Source organism: Salmo trutta, chromosome 3, assembly GCF_901001165.1.
Source record: "Salmo trutta chromosome 3, fSalTru1.1, whole genome shotgun sequence".
NCBI lineage: Eukaryota > Metazoa > Chordata > Actinopteri > Salmoniformes > Salmonidae > Salmo > Salmo trutta.
Genome location: NC_042959.1, coordinates 54950474 through 54973292, shown reverse-complemented (window position 1 = coordinate 54973292; position 22819 = coordinate 54950474). Strand labels below are relative to the sequence as shown.

General features: G+C 41.7%; 1 protein-coding gene across 1 annotated transcript in view; it reads left to right on the top strand.

Moving 5' to 3' along the window:
- Positions 1-10454, top strand: part of LOC115179301 (autophagy protein 5) — a 31904-nt gene extending 21450 nt beyond the window's left edge. Inside the window, exons 8-9 of the mRNA XM_029740702.1 lie at positions 729-846; positions 9195-10454. Of these exons, the coding sequence (XP_029596562.1) occupies positions 729-846; positions 9195-9331 (255 nt within the window). The 3' untranslated portion in view covers positions 9332-10454. The remainder of the gene's footprint in view (positions 1-728; positions 847-9194) is intronic.
- The last annotated feature ends 12365 nt before the right edge of the window (positions 10455-22819 follow it).

Below are 22819 nucleotides of genomic sequence, written 5' to 3'. Positions count from 1 at the left end.
CGAGTCGTGACTTGTAGCCTAGAATAAGCACTTCATTTTATGTTCTTGCATTGGAGCTATTGTGTGGCTTTGTCAAGCTATTGCATAAAAGTACTTGAGTAATAAATTAAGTAACTTATTGCAAATAGGATACATGTTTTGGAATATTTGTTTTCTGTACAGACTTTTCACTCTGTCATTTAGATTAGTATTGTGGAGTAACTACAATGTTGTTGATCCATCCTCACTTTTCTCCTGTCACTGCCATTAAACACCAATCTACCAATAGGTGTCCTACTTTGCAAGGCATTGGAAAACCTCCCTGGTCTTTCTGGTTGAATCTGTGCTTGAATTCACTGCTCAACTGAGGGACCTTACATACAATTGTATGTGTGGGGTACAGAGATGGGGTAATCATTACAAAAATAATGTTAAACACTATTATTGCACACACAGTGAGTCCATGCAACTTATTGTGACTTTTTAAGCACATTTTTACTCTTGAATGTATTTAGGTTTGCCATAACAAAGGGGTTGAATACTTATTGACTCAAGACATTACAGTTCATTTTTTACATTGTGGTGTATTGCATGTAGATCACGGGCACACAATCTCAATTTAATCAATTTTAAATTCAGGCTATAACACAACAAAATGTGGAAAAAATGAAGGGGTGTGAATACTTCCCGAAGGCACTGTATGTAATTTATTTGTCATGCTCTGATTCCTCTCCCCACTTTCCATGTAGACGATGAGTGACAGGCCGTTCATCCAGAAGTTGTTTCGCCCCATCTCGCCCGACGGCCACACACACACGCTGGGGGATCTGCTGAAGGAGGTGTACCCCGTGGCCATATCCAATGACGGTACTTACCTACTCATAGACATTGCACTACACTAATTACACCTGTACTACATATACCTCTCTTACACACACACACACACACACACACATTAAACACACACAGTCCCACAAGAGAAAGCAGACCAGTTTCTTCCTCACTGTGCTATCAAAGGTTGCTCTGCATCTCACAGGAAGCCAGAGAATAAAAGACATCAGCCATCAGGTCTATTTTATTTACACAGTAAAAGAGGACTTTTAGAGATCAACACTCAGAGATAAAACACGGGAGAGGGCCGAGGAGGGAAAATAGTCGCCCTCATGTGAAAGAGTGAAAAGGGAGGGGAAGAAAATACATAGTGGAATGAGGCGCGGCGCTAGATGTAGGGAAGAGGGAGCGATGGAGAAAGAGCGAGAGAGGCAGCCTAAACAGGTAGTGTCTGGAGGGCTGTGCAGAGGAAGTAGATAAGCAGACAATGGAGCTGTGAGACAGAGGACCTGCAGGAGAATCACCTGCATGGAGCAATGCACCACTACTACTGCTCTGTCTGTCTGACTGCCTGCCTGCCTCTCTCTTTCGCTCTCTGTCTGCCTCCCTCACATGTCTTTCTCTTGCTCGCTCCTTCTCTCCCACTCTCTCTTGCTTTATCAAGAATCGCTATATTTTCTTTTCATCCCCTTCCTGTACTATTATAATCTCTCATCTATTTCTCTCTTCTCAATTCCTTCTCTCCTCTCCTCTGAGGAGGGTGGTGGCTTGGCTTGATAAAGGTGAAAGTGCTACTTTGTCTCCCGTTGTTTGTTGTGTTTCCCTCTCTTCCTCACTGGGGAGATGGGTGTGTGATAGCGGGGGATTATAGCTGCGTGTTTGGATTAGAGGAACTGGGGGGGTACTCAGGCAGCCTAATGGCAGCATTGTTCACAGACGTATTCTGGGGACCCGATTCCCTGTGAGGACCTATCAGATAAGGACGTCCCAGCACTCGACTCTGTGATGTTTCAAACATCAAACCAACATTTTTTTAAACATTCCCCTCTGTTTTGTCTGGAAGCCTTGACGGCCCTTCAAGCACTCCCGAAACCCGTCAAACTGAACTAACCCAACGAAACATGTAACCAGGGGTTATATTAACTGGGGATTCCCAGCATATGGCAGCATGATACTCAGATGAGTCGTACTGTTACCGGACCGGACCGACGTTCTTCCACCCACGCAGGAAAATCGGACGTCAGCATCTTATTCTGATTAGCAGTCGGTTGGTCAGCTTTGACGTCTGCGAACGCTTTGTTTTGACCAAGGTATTAGACATGGTTTGACTGGGTTAGAGACAGGAGAGATATGTCTGAACAGTAACACGTTTCTCTCCATGTATGACGCAGGACAAGTTCAATTGCACAAGCCTCAGAAATAGTTGCCTCGGCGGGTCAAAGCCTTCAGAGAATTCCCCCGTTATGTCTTTTACAGATGTGACATGTTTCTTTTATAAAGAAAAACTGTTTTTGTGGTGATATTTCTAATAAGTGGAGAATGCAGAAATCCCCCCGACTGACAAGCCCACGCGCCAACAATACTCGCCTACACACCCCTCTTATTGATTTTACTCATTCATGGTACAGCCCACAGAACAAAGGAGTGAAACTATTGGCCAATCCGCCCACACAGAACACCACAGTCAGTATCAATAGCGAATCCAGTCTCTTCTCATCAAACAGGCCATCTCACTGTTCAGAGAGCGGGGGTGTTCTGGGTTTCAGTGGTTAGTTTGATATGAGGGACGGTGGGTGTGTGAGGTGTTGCTAGGTGTTGAGTAGGGGGAGGCAGAAATGTTAGAGGTCTCCAAGTCAATAACTATGGTCTGTTTATTGTATACCTGTAAACTCCATTTCCCTGTTCTTTCTTTGAAATGCAGTTGAGGAGTTTATTCATGAAAGAACAAACTACCTAACTTGCTGAAGGAAATTACTCTTATGAGACATCATAAGACAAACATGTTTTTCAGGTTTTATTGATAGATTTATACCTGTCAGTTCCCCCTAACATACACATATATTTCTTATTGGCCGGTCAGTGTGTTGGTTGAGTTCTGGTGTAACTGTTTAGTCTTGGCTGGCCTCACTGCAGGGATGAATGGGGTTGCGGCCTTCTTAAATTGCACTTGGCTATACTTAAGTAACAAAACATCATGTCTTGACTGTTAGTCGCCGCAATACTCAACCGCAGTGTGTGTTCATGAGTGAGCAAATTTGTCATCTTTTAATTTTATTCAAAATATGGTGGTCAATATTCCTCTTTAGAAATAAGTTGTTTTGGAGTTATACATTGCTATAGTGTTTTGGGATTGGGGCCAATAAAGTGTTTTGATTAACCTCTCTGGGGTATGTGGGACGCTAGCGTGGGACACTATTCAACAGCCAGTGAAATAGCAGGGCGGCAAATTCAAAACAACAAAAATCTCATAATTCTAATTTCTCAAACATACAACTATTATGTCCCATTTTAAAGATACACTTCTCGTTAATCCAACCACATTGTCCGATTTCAAAGGCTTTACGGCAAAAGCATAAGATTAGATTATGTTAGGACAGCGCCGAGACAAGAAAAACCACACAGCCATTTTCCAAGCAAGGAGAGGCGTCACAAAAACCAGAAATACAGCTAAAATTAATCACTAACCTTTGATGATCTTCATCAGATGGCACTCATAGGACTTCATGTTACACAATACATGTATGTTTTGCTCGATAAAGTTCATATTTATATCCAAAAACCACATTTTTACATTGGTGTGTAATGTTCAGAAATGGTTTGCCTCCCAAAACTTCCGGTGAATGAGCACATCAATTTACAGAAATACTCATCATAAATGTTGATAAAATATTCAAAAGTTATTCAAAGAATTATAGATACACTTCTCCTTAATGCAACCACTGTGTCAGATTTCAAAAAATCTTTACGGCGAAAGCAAATTTTGCAATAATCTGAGTACAGCGCTCAGATATCAAAACAAGCCATACAGATACCCGCCATTTTGGAGTCAACAGAAATGGCAAAAATTACATTATAAATATTCACTTACCTTTGATGATCTTCATCAGAATGCACTCCCAGGAATCGCAGTTCCACAATAAATGTTTGTTTTGTTCAATAAAGTCCATAATTTATGTCCAAATACCTCCTTTTTGTTCACGTGTTTAGTCCACTACTCTAAATGCAGGAAGCGCACGCAAAATGTCACGACGGAAAGTCAAAAAAAGTTCTATTGACGTTCGTAGAAACATGTCAAACGATGTATAGCATCAATCTTTAGGAAGTTTTTATCATAAATCTTCAGTAATATTCCAACCGGACAATTCCAATGTCTTCAAAAAAGAAAAGGAACACAGCTAACTCTCACGTGAGTGCGCGCCACTGAGCTCATGTCATTTTCTCACTCATCTACTTCCAGGAGCTCTTATTCTCTCCCCATTCACAGTAGAATCATGAAACAACGTTCTAAAGACTGTTGACATCTAGTGGAAGCCTTAGAAAGTGCAAAATGAACCCTAAGTCACTGTATACTGTATTGGCAGTCACTTGAAAAACTACAAACCTCAGATTTCCACACTTCCTGGTTGGATTTTTCTTAGGTTTTTGCCTGCCATATGAGTTCTGTTATACTCACAGACATCATTGAAACAGTTTTAGAAACTTCAGAGTGTTTTCTATCCAAATCTACTAATAATATGCATATCCTACCTTCTGAGCCTGAGTAGCAGGCAGTTTACTACGGGCACGCCTTTCATCCGGACGTCAAAATACTGCCCCCTACCCTAGAGAAGTTAATGCCATTAACATTAATCAAACACAACTTGATTGGCCCCAATCCCAAAACACTATAGTAATGTATAACAACCATGCATGCATCCCAAATGGCACCCTATTCCCTAAATAGTGCACTACTTGTGACAAGAGCCCATAGGTCTCTGGTCAAAAGTAGTGGACTATGACAGGAATAGGGTTCCATTTGGAACACAGCCCATGTTAATGGCTCACAGCAGCACAGTGTAGAGGTCGACCGATTCATCGGAATGGCCGATTAATTCGGGCCGATTTCAAGTTTTCATAACAATTGGAAATCGGTATTTTTGGACGCCGATTTGGCCTATTTATTTATTTATTTATTTATTTTAATTTACATTTTTTTAGACCTTTATTTAACTAGGCAAGTCAGTTAAGAACACATTCTTATTTTCAATGACGGCCTAGGAACGGTGGGTTAACTGCCTTGTTCAGGGGCAGAACGACAGATTTTTACCTTGTCAGCTCAGGGATTCAATCTTGCAACCTTACGGTTAATTAGTCCAACGCTCTAACCACCTGCTTTACATTGCACTCCACGAGGAGCCTGCCTGTTACGCGAATGCAGTAAGAAGCCAAGGTAAGTTGCTAGCTAGCATTACATTTATCTTATAAAAAACAATCAATCAATCAATCAATCATAATCACTGGTTAACTAAACATGGTTGATGATATTACTAGTTTATCTAGCCTGTCCTGCGTTGCATATAATCGCTTAGGTACACGTTGCTCCAACCATAAACATCAATGCCTTTCTTAAAATCAATACACAAGTATATATATTTAAACCTGCATATTTAGTTAATATTGCCTGCTAACATTAATTTATTTTAACTAGGGAAAATGTGTCACTTCTCTTGCAAACAGAGTCAGGGTATATGCAGCAGTTTGGGCCGCCTAGCTCGTTGCGAACTGTGAAGACTATTTCTTCCTAACAAAGACAGCCGACTTCGCCAAACGGGGGATGATTTAACAAAAGCGTATTTGCGAAAAAAGCACAATCGTTGCACGACTGTACCTAACTATAAACATCAATGCCTTTCTTAAAATCAATACACAGAAGTATATATTTTTAAACCTGCATATTTAGCTAAAAGAAATCCAGGTTAGCAGGCAATATTAACCAGGTGAAATTGTGTCATTTTGCGTTCATTGCACGCAGCATGGGTATATGGAACAGTTTGGGCCGCCTGGCTCGTTGCGAACTAATTTGTCCGAATTTTACGTAATTATGACATAACATTGAAGGTTGTGCAATGTTACAGGAATAACGTTTTGTTTTCGAGATGATTGTTTCCGGATTTGACCATATTAATGACCCAAGGCTCGTATTTCTGTGTGTTATTATGTTATTATTAAGTCTATGATTTGATAGAGCAGTCTGACTGAGCGATGGCAGGCAGCAGCAGGCTCGTAAGCGTTCATTCAAAATAGCACTTTCGTGCGTTTTGCCAGCAGCCTTTCGCAATGCATTGCGCTGTTTATGACTTCAAGCCTGTCAACTCCCAAGATTAGGCTGGTGTAACCAATGTGAAATGGCTAGCTAGTTAGCCGGGTGCGCGCTAATAGCATTTCAAACGTCACACGCTCTGAGACTTGGAGTAGTTGTTTCCCTTGCTCTACATGGGTAACGCTGCTTCGAGGGTGGCTGTTGTCGATGTGTTCCTGGTTCGAGCCCATGTAGGAGCGAGGAGAGGGACGGAAGCTATACTGTTACACTGGCAATACTAAAGTGCCTATAAGAACATCCAATAGTCAAAGGTATATGAAATACAAATCGTATAGAGAGAAATAGTCCTATAATTCCTATAATAACTACAACCTAAAACATCTTACCTGGGAATATTGAAGACTCATGTTAAAAGGAACCACCAGCTTTCATATGTTCTCATGTTCTGAGCAAGGAACTTAAACGTTAGCTTTTTTACATGGCACATATTGCACTTTTACTTTCTTCTCCAACACTTTGTTTTTGCATTATTTAAACCAAATTGAACATGTTTCATTATTTATTTGAGGCTAAATTGATTTTATTGATGTATTATATTAAGTTAAAATAAGTGTTCATTCAGTATTGTTGTAATTGTCATTATTACAAAAATTTTTTTTTAAATCGGCCGATTAATCGGCATCGGGTTTTTTTGGTCCTCCAATAATCGGTATAGGCGTTGAAAATTCATAATCGGTCGACCTCTAGCACAGTGTGATTCAGATGTGAGAACGTCTCTGTCAGTCTTCCTAAGAGCCCTAATATTATGTCATGTTCCAGTAAAACCTAGGAGATCACGTCTTCTGGCCACAGTATAGAAGGATCCATGGAAAATACACAATAGAATTCTATCTAGAGGACTCAAAATCCTTCCACTATGACACAGCGCTTTCACAACGTTTCAGAGGAGGTATACAAATTAATCACATTGGTCTCCACCCTCTGAAAAAGACATGACAACCGTAAGAGGTCCTACCAGACCATACATTCTGTGTGTAGGTATTCAAGCTGTGTATATTTGGGATGAATTTCCCTTGTGTCATAGTAAGAGTGTCAGGGGAGTGCCCCTCCTCCCCCCACGTGTGCATGCTACTGTTACCAGGGGCACAGTATGTGGAAGAGAGAGGGAAAGACAGAGAAAGTGTGATTGCAATATGAATGTCAGTACTTGTGAGTGTAGTGATCGTAAGCATCCTCAAACCATCACACTACCACCACCATGCTTGACCGTTGGTATGAGGTTCTTACTGTGGAATGCAGGGTTTGGTTTTCGCCCAAACATAATGGGACCCATCTCATCCAAAAAGTTGACTCAAGTCTGCCAAAAAGCACCTGGAAGAACCTGGATGATCATCAAGACTCTTGGAAGAATGTTCTATAGACATATGATTCAAAGGTAAAACACTGCATTCCACAGTAAGAACCTCATACCAACGGTCAAACGTGGTGGTAGTGTAATGGTTTGGGGATGCTTTGCTGCCTCAGGACCTGGACGACTTGTCTTAATAGAAGGAACCATGAATTCTGTTCTGTATCAGAGAATTCTACAGGAGAATGTCAGGCCATCTGTCTGTGAGATGAAGCTGAAGCTCAGCTGGGTCATACAGCAAGACAATGATCAAAACACTCAATCAAGTCGACATGAAAATAGCTAAAAAGCAACTAATTTGAAGTTTTGGAATGGCCTGTCCAGATCTAATCGCAATTGAGATGTGGCATAACTTGAAACAAGCAGTTCATGCTTGAAACCCCACAAATGTCGCTGACTTAAGCAGTTCTGCATGCAAGAGTTTACCAAAATTCCTTCACAGCGACGTGAGAGACTGATCAACAACTACAGGAAGCATTTGGTTGTAGTCATTGCAGCTAAAAGTGGCACAACCAGTTATTGAGGGAGCAATTACTTTTTCACACAGGGGTATTGGGTGTTGCATAACTTTGTTTATTAAATACATTTGTTTAAAAAAAAAGTGTTCTTTGTAGACTCAGGTTCCTCTTATCTAATATTAGGTTTTGGTTGATAATCTGATAACATTCAGTATCAAAAATATGCAAAAATAGTGAAAATCAGAAAGGGGGCAAATACTTTTTCACGGCACTGTATTTCCATACTGTATACCAGTCTGCAGGTGGTGGGTGTGCCTGAGGAGCTTCTTACTAACCCTGGATTCTTCACTCAGACAGATATTTCTAACGATTGTAACGGTCGTTCAGATATTACGTGTACATGCAACAGTATGCATCTTTTGGTGCCGTATAAGGAGAAACGGTCAATGTATGTGTGTATGTGTGTGTAGTCATATAGACACTGAGCTCCTACATGACTTGACTACGGGCCCCTCTAGAGTTTTGACCCCGCCCTTCGCCTCGGTGCTCTGATATGAGTGGGTGAAAGGTCGTGACCTGGGGCCCAGTGTCTCTGAGGGGGTGGGGCTACTGTTGCTTTGAGTAAACCAGTAACTTACAGACATCGATGTACACACATACAACATATGCCCATTGAGACTTACTCACATGGACACCCATTCAGATGCGTCTACCTGCTGGCAATCTTTCACACATTTCATGCACGTAGCCATACATCCAAACACAGAGTGCATGCAGATTATCATACTAACTCACACACACACACACTCTCTCTCTCACGCACACACAGAAACACACACGTGCACACCTCGTCGGGCCATCCGAGTGAGTGAGGCTCATTTGTCTTGCTGTGTGACCCGTGGTCAGTCCCTGGGTCAGGCCTGGTCACTGTGATTGATTAATCTGTCTGTCGCTAGCCGAGAGGCTTCGGTCATTCTGAGGTGAGAGGGACAACTTAAACACACGCTCACTTAACTATCGCTTGCACACACACACACACACAAACTCCCACACTATAATCTATGAGTGGTGATGTTTTAAAGAAAATTCTAGCATTTCTGTTTGTAGAAATAGAAATATATGGAGTCCGACACAAAGTCAAAAGGATTTTTAAGTTGGAACTCCCTCTCATCCTCCATCTCCCTCCCTCCATGTCTCCCTTCTCTCTCTCCTTATACAGACGAGTCCAAGCGCTACCAGGTGGTGATCCATGGGATTGAGCCCCTGCTGGAGACCCCGTTGCAGTGGCTGAGCGAGCACCTCAGTCACCCTGATAACTTCCTCCACATCAGCGTCATACCCGCGCCTAGCGACTGACACCCCTGGCAAAGTTTGGTAACACCCGGCAACTAGGAACGTTGCAAACTCCGAACGGACTCTTTAGAGAGCAGGAAAACCCACGTGACTGGGGGACGACGAAGAGTGACGCAATCGCAGTGTGACGTCATCTCATTCAACTTGTCTCAAAAAGGAGCCCACCTGTGAGAAAATGTACCCTTCTGTTCTCCATCTCTTTTCCTCTCCTCCTTCGCCCTCTGTCTCTTTTGGACCTTTACGTGTTTGGGGAAAGTTGTTCCGCCCAAAATGTGGAAGGCCAAGCTGAAAGAGGGCTGATCCGTTTAAAAACAGAGGCAGCGAGATGCCGCTTACCACCTCGTCTTCCTCCTCCTAGAGAAAGAGACAGGGCCCCGACATGCCTAGTGGGACCCCCTACAAACAGAAGTTGCCTTAGTTTTCCCGAGTCACATCATGCGCTACACGGCTGGACGTTCATAAAGTCACACTGAGTTTACATGGTTATACTGTATGCCACTGAGGAGTGAAAGGGGATTTTTAAAGACACTTCACTTCTTCATTCTTTCTCTCACTCTGTCTTTATATTCTCCATCTTCCTCACTGTATTTCTTGTCTCTTTCTTCTCTCTCTTCCTCCCGCCCCCTCTTTCTCTCTTGTCATTTACTGCCGATGCTCTCTCATCTCCATAGCTAATTTATCTATTGGAATTCCTCCTGCTACTAATGAGACCGCTAAACTCCTCTCCATGCCAAGCCTTGAGGTTGTGTGTTGTAATTAGAGACATAATTTAAAGTCTCCTAGAGGGGCATGGAGGGGGTGAGAAAGGTGTGAAGAGTACGAATGGAATCCTGTCTCTCTTCTCTCTTCTGTGTCTCGTGTCAAAGGGAGACGGAGCCAGACATGTAATTTGGAGTGTGTTGCAGTCGAAAGGGAGGGAAACTTGTGATGTCACACCTGTCTTAGCACATCAGGCTTCCTCATTCGCCACCTAGGATGATGGGATAGGGGAGTTTTCAGCTCTGAGTCAGGGCTGGGGTCGACGTGGGGTACTGTCTGAGGGCTAGGCATGTGCATACGTGTGTGTATGTACATGTGTGTATGGGTACTTTTTACAGATTTTGTTGATAAAAAGTAGGAATTAAAATGGATTTCATTGTCATTTTTGGTCAATGATCGACACAAAACACAAATGTCAAAGTGGAAGACAAATTGTAACATTTATTATCAAAATACAAAAACATTCAACACTACTATATCTTTAAGTATTCTCCCCCCTGAGACTACATGTTATCACACCTTTGACAGTGATTACAGCTGTGAGTCTTTTTGGCTAAGTGTATATAAGAGCTTTGCACGCCAGGATTGCACAATATTTGCCCATTATTCTTTTAAAAAGTCTTCAAGCTCTGTCAAGTTTGTTGTTGATCATTGCTAGAAAGCCATTTTTATGTCTTGCCATACATTTTCAAGCAGATTTAAGTCAAAACTGTAACTAGGCCACTCAAGAACATTCACTGTGTTCTTGGTAAGTAACTCCAGTATAGATTTGGCCTTATGTTTCAGGTTCTTGTTCTGCTGAAAAGTGAATTTGTCTCCCAGTGTCTGTTGGAAAGAACATTGAATCAGATTTTGCCTGTGCTTGGCTGTATTCTGTTTCTTTTTATCCTAAAAAACTCCCTAGTCCTTGCTGTTGACACGCAAACCCATAACATGATGCAGCCACCACAATGCTTGAAAATATGGAGATTGGTACTCAGTAATGTGGTGTATTGGATTTGCCCCAAACATAACGCTTTGTATTCAGGACAAAAGTTAATTTCTTTGCCACATTTTTTGCAGTATTATTTAAGTGCCTTGTTGCAAACAGGATGCGTGTTTTAGAATATTTTTTATTCTGTACATGCTTTTTTTCACTCTGTCATTTAGGTTAGTATTGTGGAGTAACTACAATGTTGTTGATCCATCCTCAGTTTTCTCATATCACAACCATTAAACTCTGCAACTGTTTTAAATCACCATTGGCCTCATGGTGAAATCCCTGAACAGTTTCCTTCCTCTCCGGCAATTGAGTTGGGAAGGACACCTGTATCTTTGTAGTGATTGGGTGTATTGATACACCCTCCAAAGCCTAATTAATAACTTCACCATGCTCAAAGGGATATTCAGCGTCTACTGTACCAGTCAGTGCCCTTCTTTGCGTGGCATTGAAAAACCTCCCTGTCTTTGTGGTTGAATCTCTGCTTAAAATGTCCTACTCGATTGAGGCACCTTAGCTAAATGTATGTGGGGTACAGAGATGGGGGTAGTCATTCAAAAATGATGTTAACCACTATTATTGAACATAGAATGAGTCCAACTTATGTGACTTGTTAAGCACATTTTAACTCCTGAACTTATTTAGGCTTGCCATAACAAAGGGGTTGAATACTTATTGACTTAAAACATTTCAGATTAATTAAAAAATATATATAATTCCACTTTAACATTATGGGTTATTGTGTGTGTGTGTGACACAAAATCTCAATTTAATAGCTAAATGTGGAAAAGGTAAAGGGATGTGAATACTTTCTGAAGGCCCTGTATGTATGTATGTATGTATGTGTGTGTGTGTGTGTGTGTTGAGACTGCACACAGCGGACACATACTTTTGACTCAGTCACAAAGACACAAGCCGATGATGAAAAGCAGAGCTAGACTCTCATCTTGCTGACATATTTGTCTTGTTGGGATTTTCCAGTCAAGCCATTGGATTGAGTTGCTCAATACTGACAGCTCTGGCTGTATCTCTATTGCAGAGCTTTTAAATATCTCTATTGCATGTGAATACTGCCATTCCTCCTCCAAGCCCTTGACAGCATGTCTCGCAACTCACCCAAAGGGATCCTCGGCAACCATTTATTATTCATTACAATGGGGAAGTACAGGTAACTGCCGCAATAAAGGAAACCCCCAACATAAAGTGTCTTAATAGGGCGTTGGGCCACCAGAACAGCTTCAGTGCTCTGGCATAGATTCTACAAGTATCTGGAACTTTATTAGAGGGATGCGACACCATTCTTACATGTGAAATTCCATCATTTGGTGTTTTGTTGTTGGTGGTGGAAAATGCTGTCTCAGGCACCGCTACAGAATCTCCCGTAAGTGTCCTTTAAATCCCCTATGCTTCTTTGAGACCCTCTTTCAGTCTCTGAGATTTGATTCATTTAGCAGACGCTCTTTTTCAGATCTCTTCTAGCCATGGCAGCTAAAATAATGGGCAACTGGGCATTTTTATACATGGCCCTGAGCATGATGGGATGTTAATTGCTTAATTAACTCAGGAACCATACCTGTGTGGAAGCGCCTGCTTTCAATATACTTTGTATCCCTCATTTACTCAAGTGTTTCCTTTTATTTTGGGAGTTACCTATATGTGGGACACAATGTCTGACCCCAGTTTTCCAATTGTCCCTCTGCTCCCCAGGTCATCACTTAGTTCATCCTGTTGTGGTTGTTGTCGTGTTTTAATTCATGGCCATATCCCCCCTGGCCCTTAGAAATCAGACCGTGATGCGTCATTAAGGCTGAGGTGGCACGAAAGGTCAGAGGTCATTAAGCAGGTCACTGGGCATGCTCTGTACTTAGGCGGTGTGATGATTGACGTTTGTGTGTGTTTTTTTTTTTTTTTGCTTTCACCATCAACAACAACCCCAAATGCTCCCCCAATGTGTTCCAACAATAGCCAAACCCTTACTGTCCTAGTCATTGGCACTAGATTCCGCGAAACCGAGCTCTCACACACACACACACACACACACACACACACACATTTGTTTGTGTTTAACATGTTACAAGGGGTTGAGAGCAGTCAGAGGATATCAGACACATGAGAGTGATTAGTATTTAGAGGAATCCATGACTGTATTCCCTCCATGCTGCATCCCCTTGGGATAGAGTGCGAGATTAGGGAGAGAGGATGAGTGCATAGCTGAGGTGGCCAACGGGCCTTTTCTCGGCACAAGCTCACTAGAGGGGATTTTCTGCTCTATATTTCTACATTTGGACTCTGAGCTTATTTACAAATAGTGTAGTTTTCCTTCCACCACACACACACACTAGTCAATATGCAAACGAGTTCTGAGTTCTTTTCCGTCCCTCTGCTGTTTGTCTTTTCTCCCTTCCTCTACTTTCTCTTGGTGACAGCGGTCATACTTAGAGCCCAGGATAAAACATACAACCATCCAGTCAGTGAAATATTTCTTGATTAACGAATTCTATCTTCAACTATCAGATCTTACCTGGATAGGTGTTTTTCTCTCTGTTAACTCTGCAACAAACAACAAAAATGTGCATTCTTTTTCTGTTTTTTTATTTTCTTTCTCTCCAAATACACTATTTTGCAGTGGCTTTTCTTTCGTTTGCTACTTACTACAATGATTACAATGGTGTTAAAATGTTTTGTGTAGAATTAAAAATGAAATTGTTTATACTGTAGTTCTGGGCTATGCCTGTGTCTTTTTATTCCTGTTCTAGTTTGAGTTATCATGAATGGGGATGTTATGTGTCTTATTTCTACATCAAGTGTTTTTACTTCTATATGAAAACCTAATCTCCCAGGTTTTGTCTTCGTCATTTATTGGTGTTTATTTGAGGTTCAGGGGGTGGTAAAAAGTGTACAAAATGTATCTGAAAATCATAGACTATTAGTTTTATTTTCAATCCTTTAAAAGAATAGCTTCAGCCCGTTTCTGAATCACTATTGTCTACCCTTATTATTCCATGTTTATCTCCCGATCTAATCTCTTTTCAAGAGGGACGTGGTCTCTCTGTGGAATAAGGAAATGGCCATCCCGTCCCAGTCTCCACTTGTTGTAAACTAGTCACCAAACACATCTAAGAGATTACTCTCCTCATTGTTTCTTTCTCTTTCAATTCTTGGCACTACAAACACAGAGCGCCTTCCCTCTCTGTCCATCTCTCTCTTTTCCTCCTGCTTCAAAGGATGGAGAGAATTATGTCTGTTTTAACGAGGAAACAGCCTTTGAAGTTTGTAATTATTAAAAGGACAGAGTTCAGCTCTCTGGATGTTAGCAACCCTAGCTCTTTCATTTGCTTTTAGTCACTCCCTCTCTCATTCCCTTTGTCTTTTCTCTCTGTCACACACTTTTCTGCTTTTGGATACCTTTTAATGACAAGTATTGAGTTGATGAAAGTCGAACTCAAATTGTATTGTTAGTTCAAAAGAAAAAAAATAAACTACTGTCTAGCCAAAGAGTCCCCCCTCTCTCTCGCTCTCTGTTGATGAGGATGTTGAGGTAAACCAGAGATGCTGGAGACCATAAGTCAGACTCTGCCTTGTGAAGTTATGAGGTGACTGGAGACAACTTTCCCCTCTGCCACCCTCACCCCACCCCCCACCCCCTCCACACCGTGACTACACAAACACATGAATACAAACCTTATCTTTCTTACACATATTCTCTCTCTCTCTCTCACACACACACACAGGTTCCCTCCGTACCTCAAGCACACCTGTATCCATGGGTAAGAATGGCTGTCAGAGGAGCAAATAACTCTCTCTCCTCTCTTTCGTTCCCGGGGGTGCCCTCTCATTTTGAGTGCGTCCCCCTCCCCTCGCCCCACACAGGGGCCAACCTGTCATTAACCTAGGCCCCTAATGGGCAGGTGTTGAAGGCAGAGAAAGAAAGAGTCACTTCAAGGCCTTTACGGTCACTCGCCTTCATCTACATCCTCCCATCATTGTCTCAGTCGCAGTGGCTGAGTTTACTGTATCCTCTCTCTCTAATAACTGCTGTACCCACTTCCCAGCTGTAGCCTCTGGCTCAGGGTGAGTAAGTAAGTAAAGAGGAAGACTGTAATTTGTCTTTAATAGACTAGAGAATTTGACCCTCAGCCCCTGTGTGTGTCACTAGCGGTTCTGGGGGGGGGGCAGTGCCCCTGTGACAACAATTTTGGACCCCCTTGTGGCCCCCCTAAATGTGGAGTATGACATAATTTTGCCATAACTCATTTTTACTATGTTCTTTTTTTACATCCGTTATTAGACAGTGGCAACAATGATGATTATGAACATGGTCTTTTGCCTGCTAATGCCTGCTAATGCCTGCAATGCAGTGAAGAAAACAATATGACAACAATAACGTCTAATGTAACTGGCCCCTCTAACAGTACAACTGGCCCCAGCTTGGCCCCCCCCCAGTTGAAATGGTCTAGAACTGCCACTGGTGTGTGTGTGACAAAAATGTAAAATGTTGATTCACTGCTTACTAGGGGTGAAACTGTATGTGTATTCGTATTGAACCGTCCGGTACAGGGTCCAAAGTGCACGGTTTGGTACGCACTGCGAACCGAACAATACATTAATAATATATTATTGCTAGAAAAATATAGATATTTAATTGTCAAAAAATAATATTGCATAAACCAGTGGCGTTTAAATTAACGTGTGAAAAATATCCACATGGTAATAAAGTTAGTTATTTCACTCCAACGAGAACAGAGCTGAGACCGTCGTAGTAGCAATTCGTTTATGAAGGAATTGGCAGTTAGCTAAATGCAAAGGAGCAACTTGGCGAGCCAGAACAAGAAGACGGCCCAGTATCATTCAGGTCTGCCGTCTGGGAACATTTAGGTTTCCCTGTAAACTATGACGGGGATTGCCAGCGAGTGGTGGATACAACTTCTACAACATGTAGGCTCAGTTCATTTTGCCGATAGCCTATTCGAGTGGCAATACAAGTAACATGACTACTCATTTGCGCCGACATCACCCCAAAGTGCCAATCCGTGGGACTAGGCGAAAAATGAAACGGCAAACACTTCTCCCCACAGCCTTCAGACAACAATATGCGTCTTTAGCAAAGAAATCAACGCAGCGATAGCAGAATTCATAGCGGCAGATATGAGACCCTTCTCTGTGGTAGATAATGCGGGGTTCAGAAACATGTTTAAAGTGGTCGAGCGCGCTTCATTATTCCTTCCCGTACACATTTTGCCCAGACATTAATGCCTGCCTTATACAAAAAAAAAATATTGAGAGCGAGTTGTCAGAAACGCGGTTGCTCTAACAACAGACAGTTGGACGTCTAGAGCTACAGAGAGCTACCTTACTGTAACGGTTCATTTCATTACGGCAGAATGGGAGATACAAAGCCATGTCTTTCAAACACGTCCCCTTGAGAGTAGTCACACCAGTGTAAACTTGGGGGAAGAGCTAAGGGCAGTAGTTGCAGTGTGGAAGTTGGAGAGGGATAATGTAACGATTCCTGTGACGCTAGAAATATTGTAAATACTGTTGCACTAGCTGGATTGGAGCCACATATAGGATGCTTTGCTCACGTTATTAATCTAGCATCTCAAAAAGCAATGTCAGTGAATCCAATCTCTCAGCCTCCTAGCAAAAATCAGGAAGGTGGTATCCTTTCATAAAAGCACAACTGCTGCACATGTTTTCAAGACAAAACAGGTGATGCTGGAGCTGCCAAACTCCAAACGAATCCAAGATGTCCCTACTAGATGGAATTCAAGCCATGACATGGTTGAGAGATACCTTGAGCAGAAAGTTGCGGTGTATTCTACACTGACTGATCAAGCTGTGAGGAAGAATGGCAAAGATATTGTGACCTTGTCTGAAAATCACATAAGACTAGCAGAGGAAGTTATCAAAGTGTGCAAACCTCTCAAAACAGTCACAACACTGATATGCACTGAGAGCATTCCATCAGTTTCCACAGTCCTGCCTATGAAAACAATGATCCTGAAATCAATGGTGGCATCTGATGAAGATTAACCCGCAGTAAGGGATGTCAAGACTGCTATCAGAGTTAACCTGGAGCCTAGATATGCTGACCCTGGTGTCCAAGACTTCTTACACAAGAGCACCGCTTTGGACCCCCGGTTCAATCCCTACTGCACCAGGATGCTGCTGCTTGTCTGAGAGTCTACAATGAACTCACAGCAGAGATTGTGACCAATATACAACAGGTATTGTATTTATTTTGTTAATGTGACATTCATTATTTTATTTATTAGGGATTTAACAATGAATTATAAAGTAATAATTGTTGTTGTCATAATAGTGTCTGATATATATTTCAGACAACAAATCATATTTTTAAAGCCACTTCAGAGAGTAATTTTCATTCATTTAATTGTGCAGGGTCAAGCCACAGACACCACAGGACCCAACCCCTCTCCAGAGACGGCAGACGACAGGGGTTCTACTCCAGAAAACGAGGTGATCTCATACAGGGAAGTGGACAGTATTCCCCTGGATGCTGATCCACTTACATGGTGGAAGACCAAAGAGTTAATATACCTTCATGTTGCCATGTTAGCAAGGCGCTACCTGGCTGTGCCTGGGACCTCTGTCCCTAGGGAGAGGGTATTCTCCACAGCAGCTGACATTGTCACAGTAAGCCGATCTGTGCTTACTGCAGATCATGTGGAAAGATCTTCTTAAAGAAAAACTTGAAAATCTGATTACATTTAATTTTTTTTCAAGTAACTAGTCTCAAGTGGTCCTATTTTGTTTAAGGCACTGCTATGTGACTTAATGTTGATATATGCTGCTGGACTATGCACTGTTGTTGAAGTTCTGTTTTAAATGACTATTTTATTTCATGTTATAAGGCAGGCACTGCTGTTTTTGTTGTCCCTTTGTTTCCATATGCTTCTGGGAATTCAAGCTACCCATGTTTACTATTATAATAAATGGAAAATCTAAATACAAAGGACATATTTCTCAGGCATGTATTTTGTCGATGTATGGAAACCGTACCGAACCGTGGCACCACTGTACCGTATCGTACCGAACTGTGAGTTTTGTGAATCGTTTCACCCCTACTGTTTACAGTATTTTTGAAAAACGTCCTGAAATAAACTAAATGCAATGATGTAAATATTTATATTTAGTCCATTGGAACTTTCTCTAGCTCATCTGAGTACATGAATAGTTTTGTAAAATGCACTCACAAACAGGGCCTAAAATTCACTTTTTGGTCCACCAGCCACTGTGTTAGGTAGATTAAAAAAATCTACCAGCCACTCAGATTTTTTTACCAGCCAAAATAAACATATTTTCAACAATAATTACACCAATAAAACAAGAACACGGATGAGCATGCTTTGTAATGTTTCTAAGACAATACATGTATTACTAGTGAAAATTAATGTGTTTTTTTGTTTAATTTCATATCATTTTTTGTGACCTGAACCTTAACCAAAATATCACAGATGAGACTAAAATGTTCACCTACCCTTTTAACAAATGCTAACGACTTAATTCAAAACCTAACTTTGTTCACTTTATAAATACATTTAAACAGTATGGCACTACTTTAACTAAAATGAAAAACAAAAAGGCAATTAAAACTTGTTTTATTCATGAACATTGTTTGTTGATATTTGTTTGTTAATAAAAAATTAAAATACATCACTTCCGTTGTTTGGGTGCCTATTGCACCGTTCGAAAATGAGGTGGATAATTAAGCCGTGGGGAAGAAGAGGCGGTTCTGTATCATAAAAACAGTCACAGGTAGTAGATGGTTTGACTGGCCCTCGTCTATCGCGTCGGGCCGAACAGCTTCATATGCATGTGACTATATTCCTGATACAGCACTGCCTCGCGTGCCTAATTGCTTTTACAAAACTATTACCAACATATTAAAATAACAATCAATTACATATTTTCATTATTAACGTTATTTTGACCAACAAAAAAAATCGAACAAAAAAGGTGGGAGGTTACCGTGGTAACGTGACTAGAGATTCATGTGCCTGTGAGATTGAGAATCTGACTAATAGTTGCGTTGTGTTCGCTTCTATAGCAGTTGAAACGCAAACATTATAAAACAACGTGGCTTGTGAACAAAACAATGTAAATAGCCAAGAAACACAAGGACAAAGTATTATTTCAGTTGACGTGCGTTCCAAGTAAATTAGACCGACTTTTATGCCTGTGCGCAAAGCTTCTAAAAACGAATCTTTCACTCAGCTCTCAAGGTGCACACAGCTCCCAGCCAGGCAGTGTTATAGCGGGAGGTGGGATAGGCAAAAGCAGTTTCCCATAGTCGGTAGAGCACCCCCTCCCCCCTGCACGTTTTGGTTTTTGCTCTAGCTCTACACAGCTGATTCAAATAACCAACTAGTCATCAAGCTTTGATTATTTGAATCAGCTGGATCGTAGTTCTTTGACTTTGTGCAATTAATTTACCAGCTATGAAATGAAACAAAACAGCAGAAATACTTTTAAAACAACTACTGCAGCATTTATTTAGCTATAAATGTGATCATACTTTACTATTTATATTCACAAATGCGAGTGAAATGCTCGCACTGTGGAGCCCTGACCACCCTCCAACGTGGCTGGTGAAATAGACATCTTACCCACCAATGCCAAAATCTACCTGCATTTGGCAGGTGGCATGTGTTCATTTTAGGCCCTGCTCACAGAACCCATACATACTCACAGTACACTCATTGATATATAGCACCAGCTATAAGCCCCCTTCACACACAATTACAGTCATACATAATACATAACCTCTCTCATTGAAGGAGCAAGGATATTGTTTGCATATGTGCATATGATGTGGTATGGAGAGAGAGAGAGAGTTTGTGTGTGTGTTTGTTTGTGTGTGTGTCACGTACAGTGTCTGAGCCAGGATCGAGGGAGGGAGACAAAAGGAGCGATGTGTGGTGGCAGGAAGCAAGGAAGGTAATCATAATTCTTAATCAGAGGGCTTCACATGTGGCTCGTAAATTCACACAGCAGAACACTAATTGCTATAATGCCCGAACAACTCACTCCTCTTCCCATCCTTACGCCATCTGTGTCATCTGGATAGGGCCGATGACAACACTATGGAAATCTGTGGGCCACTAGTCTCATAAGGGACTGAGAAGATTCCTTTCCCATGATTATGTAAAGATGTTAATTCATATAAATTCAGTTTTTTGGGTGTCTCAGCAAGAGAAAGTTACTCAGCAAATCTATTCAAGCCTGGTGTATCCCATAGGGCGGCGCACAATTGGCCCAGTGTCGTCTGGGTTAGGGGAGGGTTTGGCCGGGGTAGGCCGTCATTGTAAATAAAAATTTGTTCTTAACTGACTTGCCTAGTTAAATAAAGGTTAAATAAATCTGTGATACATCTGCACCTCGCACAGACACACACTCACATATTGCACACATACGCAGATGCATGCCACCTATGCACGATGGCGGTGACTCAGCACTACATCACTGCAGCCATCTTTGTTCAGCCTCTAGCTTCATTGGGACAGATGAGCTTCATTTGCTGCTCCTTTGTATTCAACCACAGTTCCCCTTGTTTCCCAGATGCTAGTTGCACAGCGGTATGTCCATGTGTTCAAGTGACCAACTGTACTGTACTGCTCATAATTTCTCCCTTCTCTGCGGTCCATATGACCCGGTCACCATGTGTTCTGGTCCTTATCTGTAACTACGACACGCCTCTTCTGGTCCTCATCTGGTTTCTGTTTTCGTCCTAGAACGGGGTCGACTTCCTGTCAAGATGGGCTAAAGGGGACAGGTTCGGGAAGTTCTATGAGGCAGAGAGAGATGTATCACATCCCATTGAGTTTGATGACCCCTCTTCTGCTTGCGTAATGCTGTCCTTGTTACAGTATATTTATGGTAAAGCTAGGGTTTGTTTTCTGGAAACATCCTCGTCGATGGCGTCAGCGCGGAAGGAAACTCACAAGTTGGTATTTCGTTGTGTGCGTATGGGTGTGTGTCAGGAGGTCTGTTTCGTCTACGGTTTCATTGATAGAAACTAAGACACACATAACCAAAGAGTCTTGTGGAGAGAACATTAACTTGCAGATGGAGACGCTAAATACAACTGACACTTTTACGTAAACTATCACTTAGCTGTATTTACTCCTCTATCACACAGCCAGAGTGTGTGTGTGTGTGTCTGTGAGAGTGAAAGAGGGAGAGTTGTAAGGTCCAGAGCCATACTGTTTTGAGGCAACATGTTGCCAACTGAGTTTAAGAGATTTATATATAATGTTAGTTTAGTAACATGAATAGCATCAATGTTTGCGTGTCTCAAGGGTGACTCCACCAAAAAGTATTTCATTTCAAATGTTCGACAACACCATAAACCAATAACGTGTTACTCACATTACCAACCAGTTGAGGTGAGGTCCCCAGTTCGGTGTAGGGAAGCCCGGTAAGTATTTTTGACTGAGTGGGCGAAAACAAAGTACCATCCCTAAGTCATGCTAGCTAATGCTAGCTGGGGCAGTGGAACTTGCGGTGTCAACATCTGATTGTTCAGTTTCCCTGATAGTAATAATAGGATGTTGGAGAGAGAGCAAATAGCCCATGCTATGTTAAAGCGAAAACCATTGAGTCAGAAGGTGAGAGCACAGGATGTTTTCGGTTTGACAAAGAGCATGTAGGCTACGCTACAAACTCAGACAAAAGTTCTTGTTTGCTAATGCAGAAGATTCACAAACAGGAGCAAGTTTATAGGCAAATGGTAATAGCTACATTCCAGCTAGTCTTGAAATAAACCAAATAAATGCTAGGTCAGAAACATGAATAGCTCAGCTGTGCTAGCTAGCTTAACTTTTACATTATAATAGAGCTTGTTCATGATTGTGCCTTGTAGGTCTACATACAGGCAACTGCCAAAATAAAGGAAACAAGTAAATGAGGGTTCTAGCGGATCTGTTATGGTTTAGGTCCACTCAACCCCTTAAGCACTTTATGTTGGTGTTTCCTTTATTTTGGCAGTTACCTGTACGTGTCTTACTCTGAAACCAGAGTAAGGTGATGTCTAGTATTTTTACACTGCCCAAAACCTGTTTTACTTGACCATGAGGAAAACAGGTATGTTATGCCGCCCTGTATACTACACTGTGGGTTTGATTGTACAGAGCCTGCAGTCTGTACTGAATTATTCACTTTTTCAATGAGCAGACGCTCATGAGGAAATGGTGCAGGATAAACTGAGGATAAAAGACCGACCACAGTTACTATTGCCGTGGGGTAGGGGGATGTGTTCCAAATGTACTCCCATTTCCTTTTCCTCTCTTTTAGTTTATCACGGCACATAAAAGAAAATGGACAAACCTTCAGTCCTCTTTACTACATACCGACCATACATGCATGACTAGAACATTCATAGAAATCTTGTGTTGAGGTCAATGAAAGGTTTGCCTCTCTAAATACACTATTCTCCATTCATTCCATCCCTTGGAAATTCTTCCAGTGTCTTGATCTAAACCAAAAGGCATATGCTTACCACTTTGATGATGCCTCATATTGTCCGAGGCAAAAGTGGTGTCTCGTTAGTTTTAACTAGCTACCTCTCCTTCTATCCTTTCCTCCATGATCACTGATCTGGGGCTACATCAGAGGTGGAAGCAACATGATCTACAAGAAGCCATAGAATACTGAGACCCTAATGTCTGCTAGCTACTTCTCCTAAAGCACAATACCCAAAACAGGAGGCAAATAAAAACTCACAAAAAGAG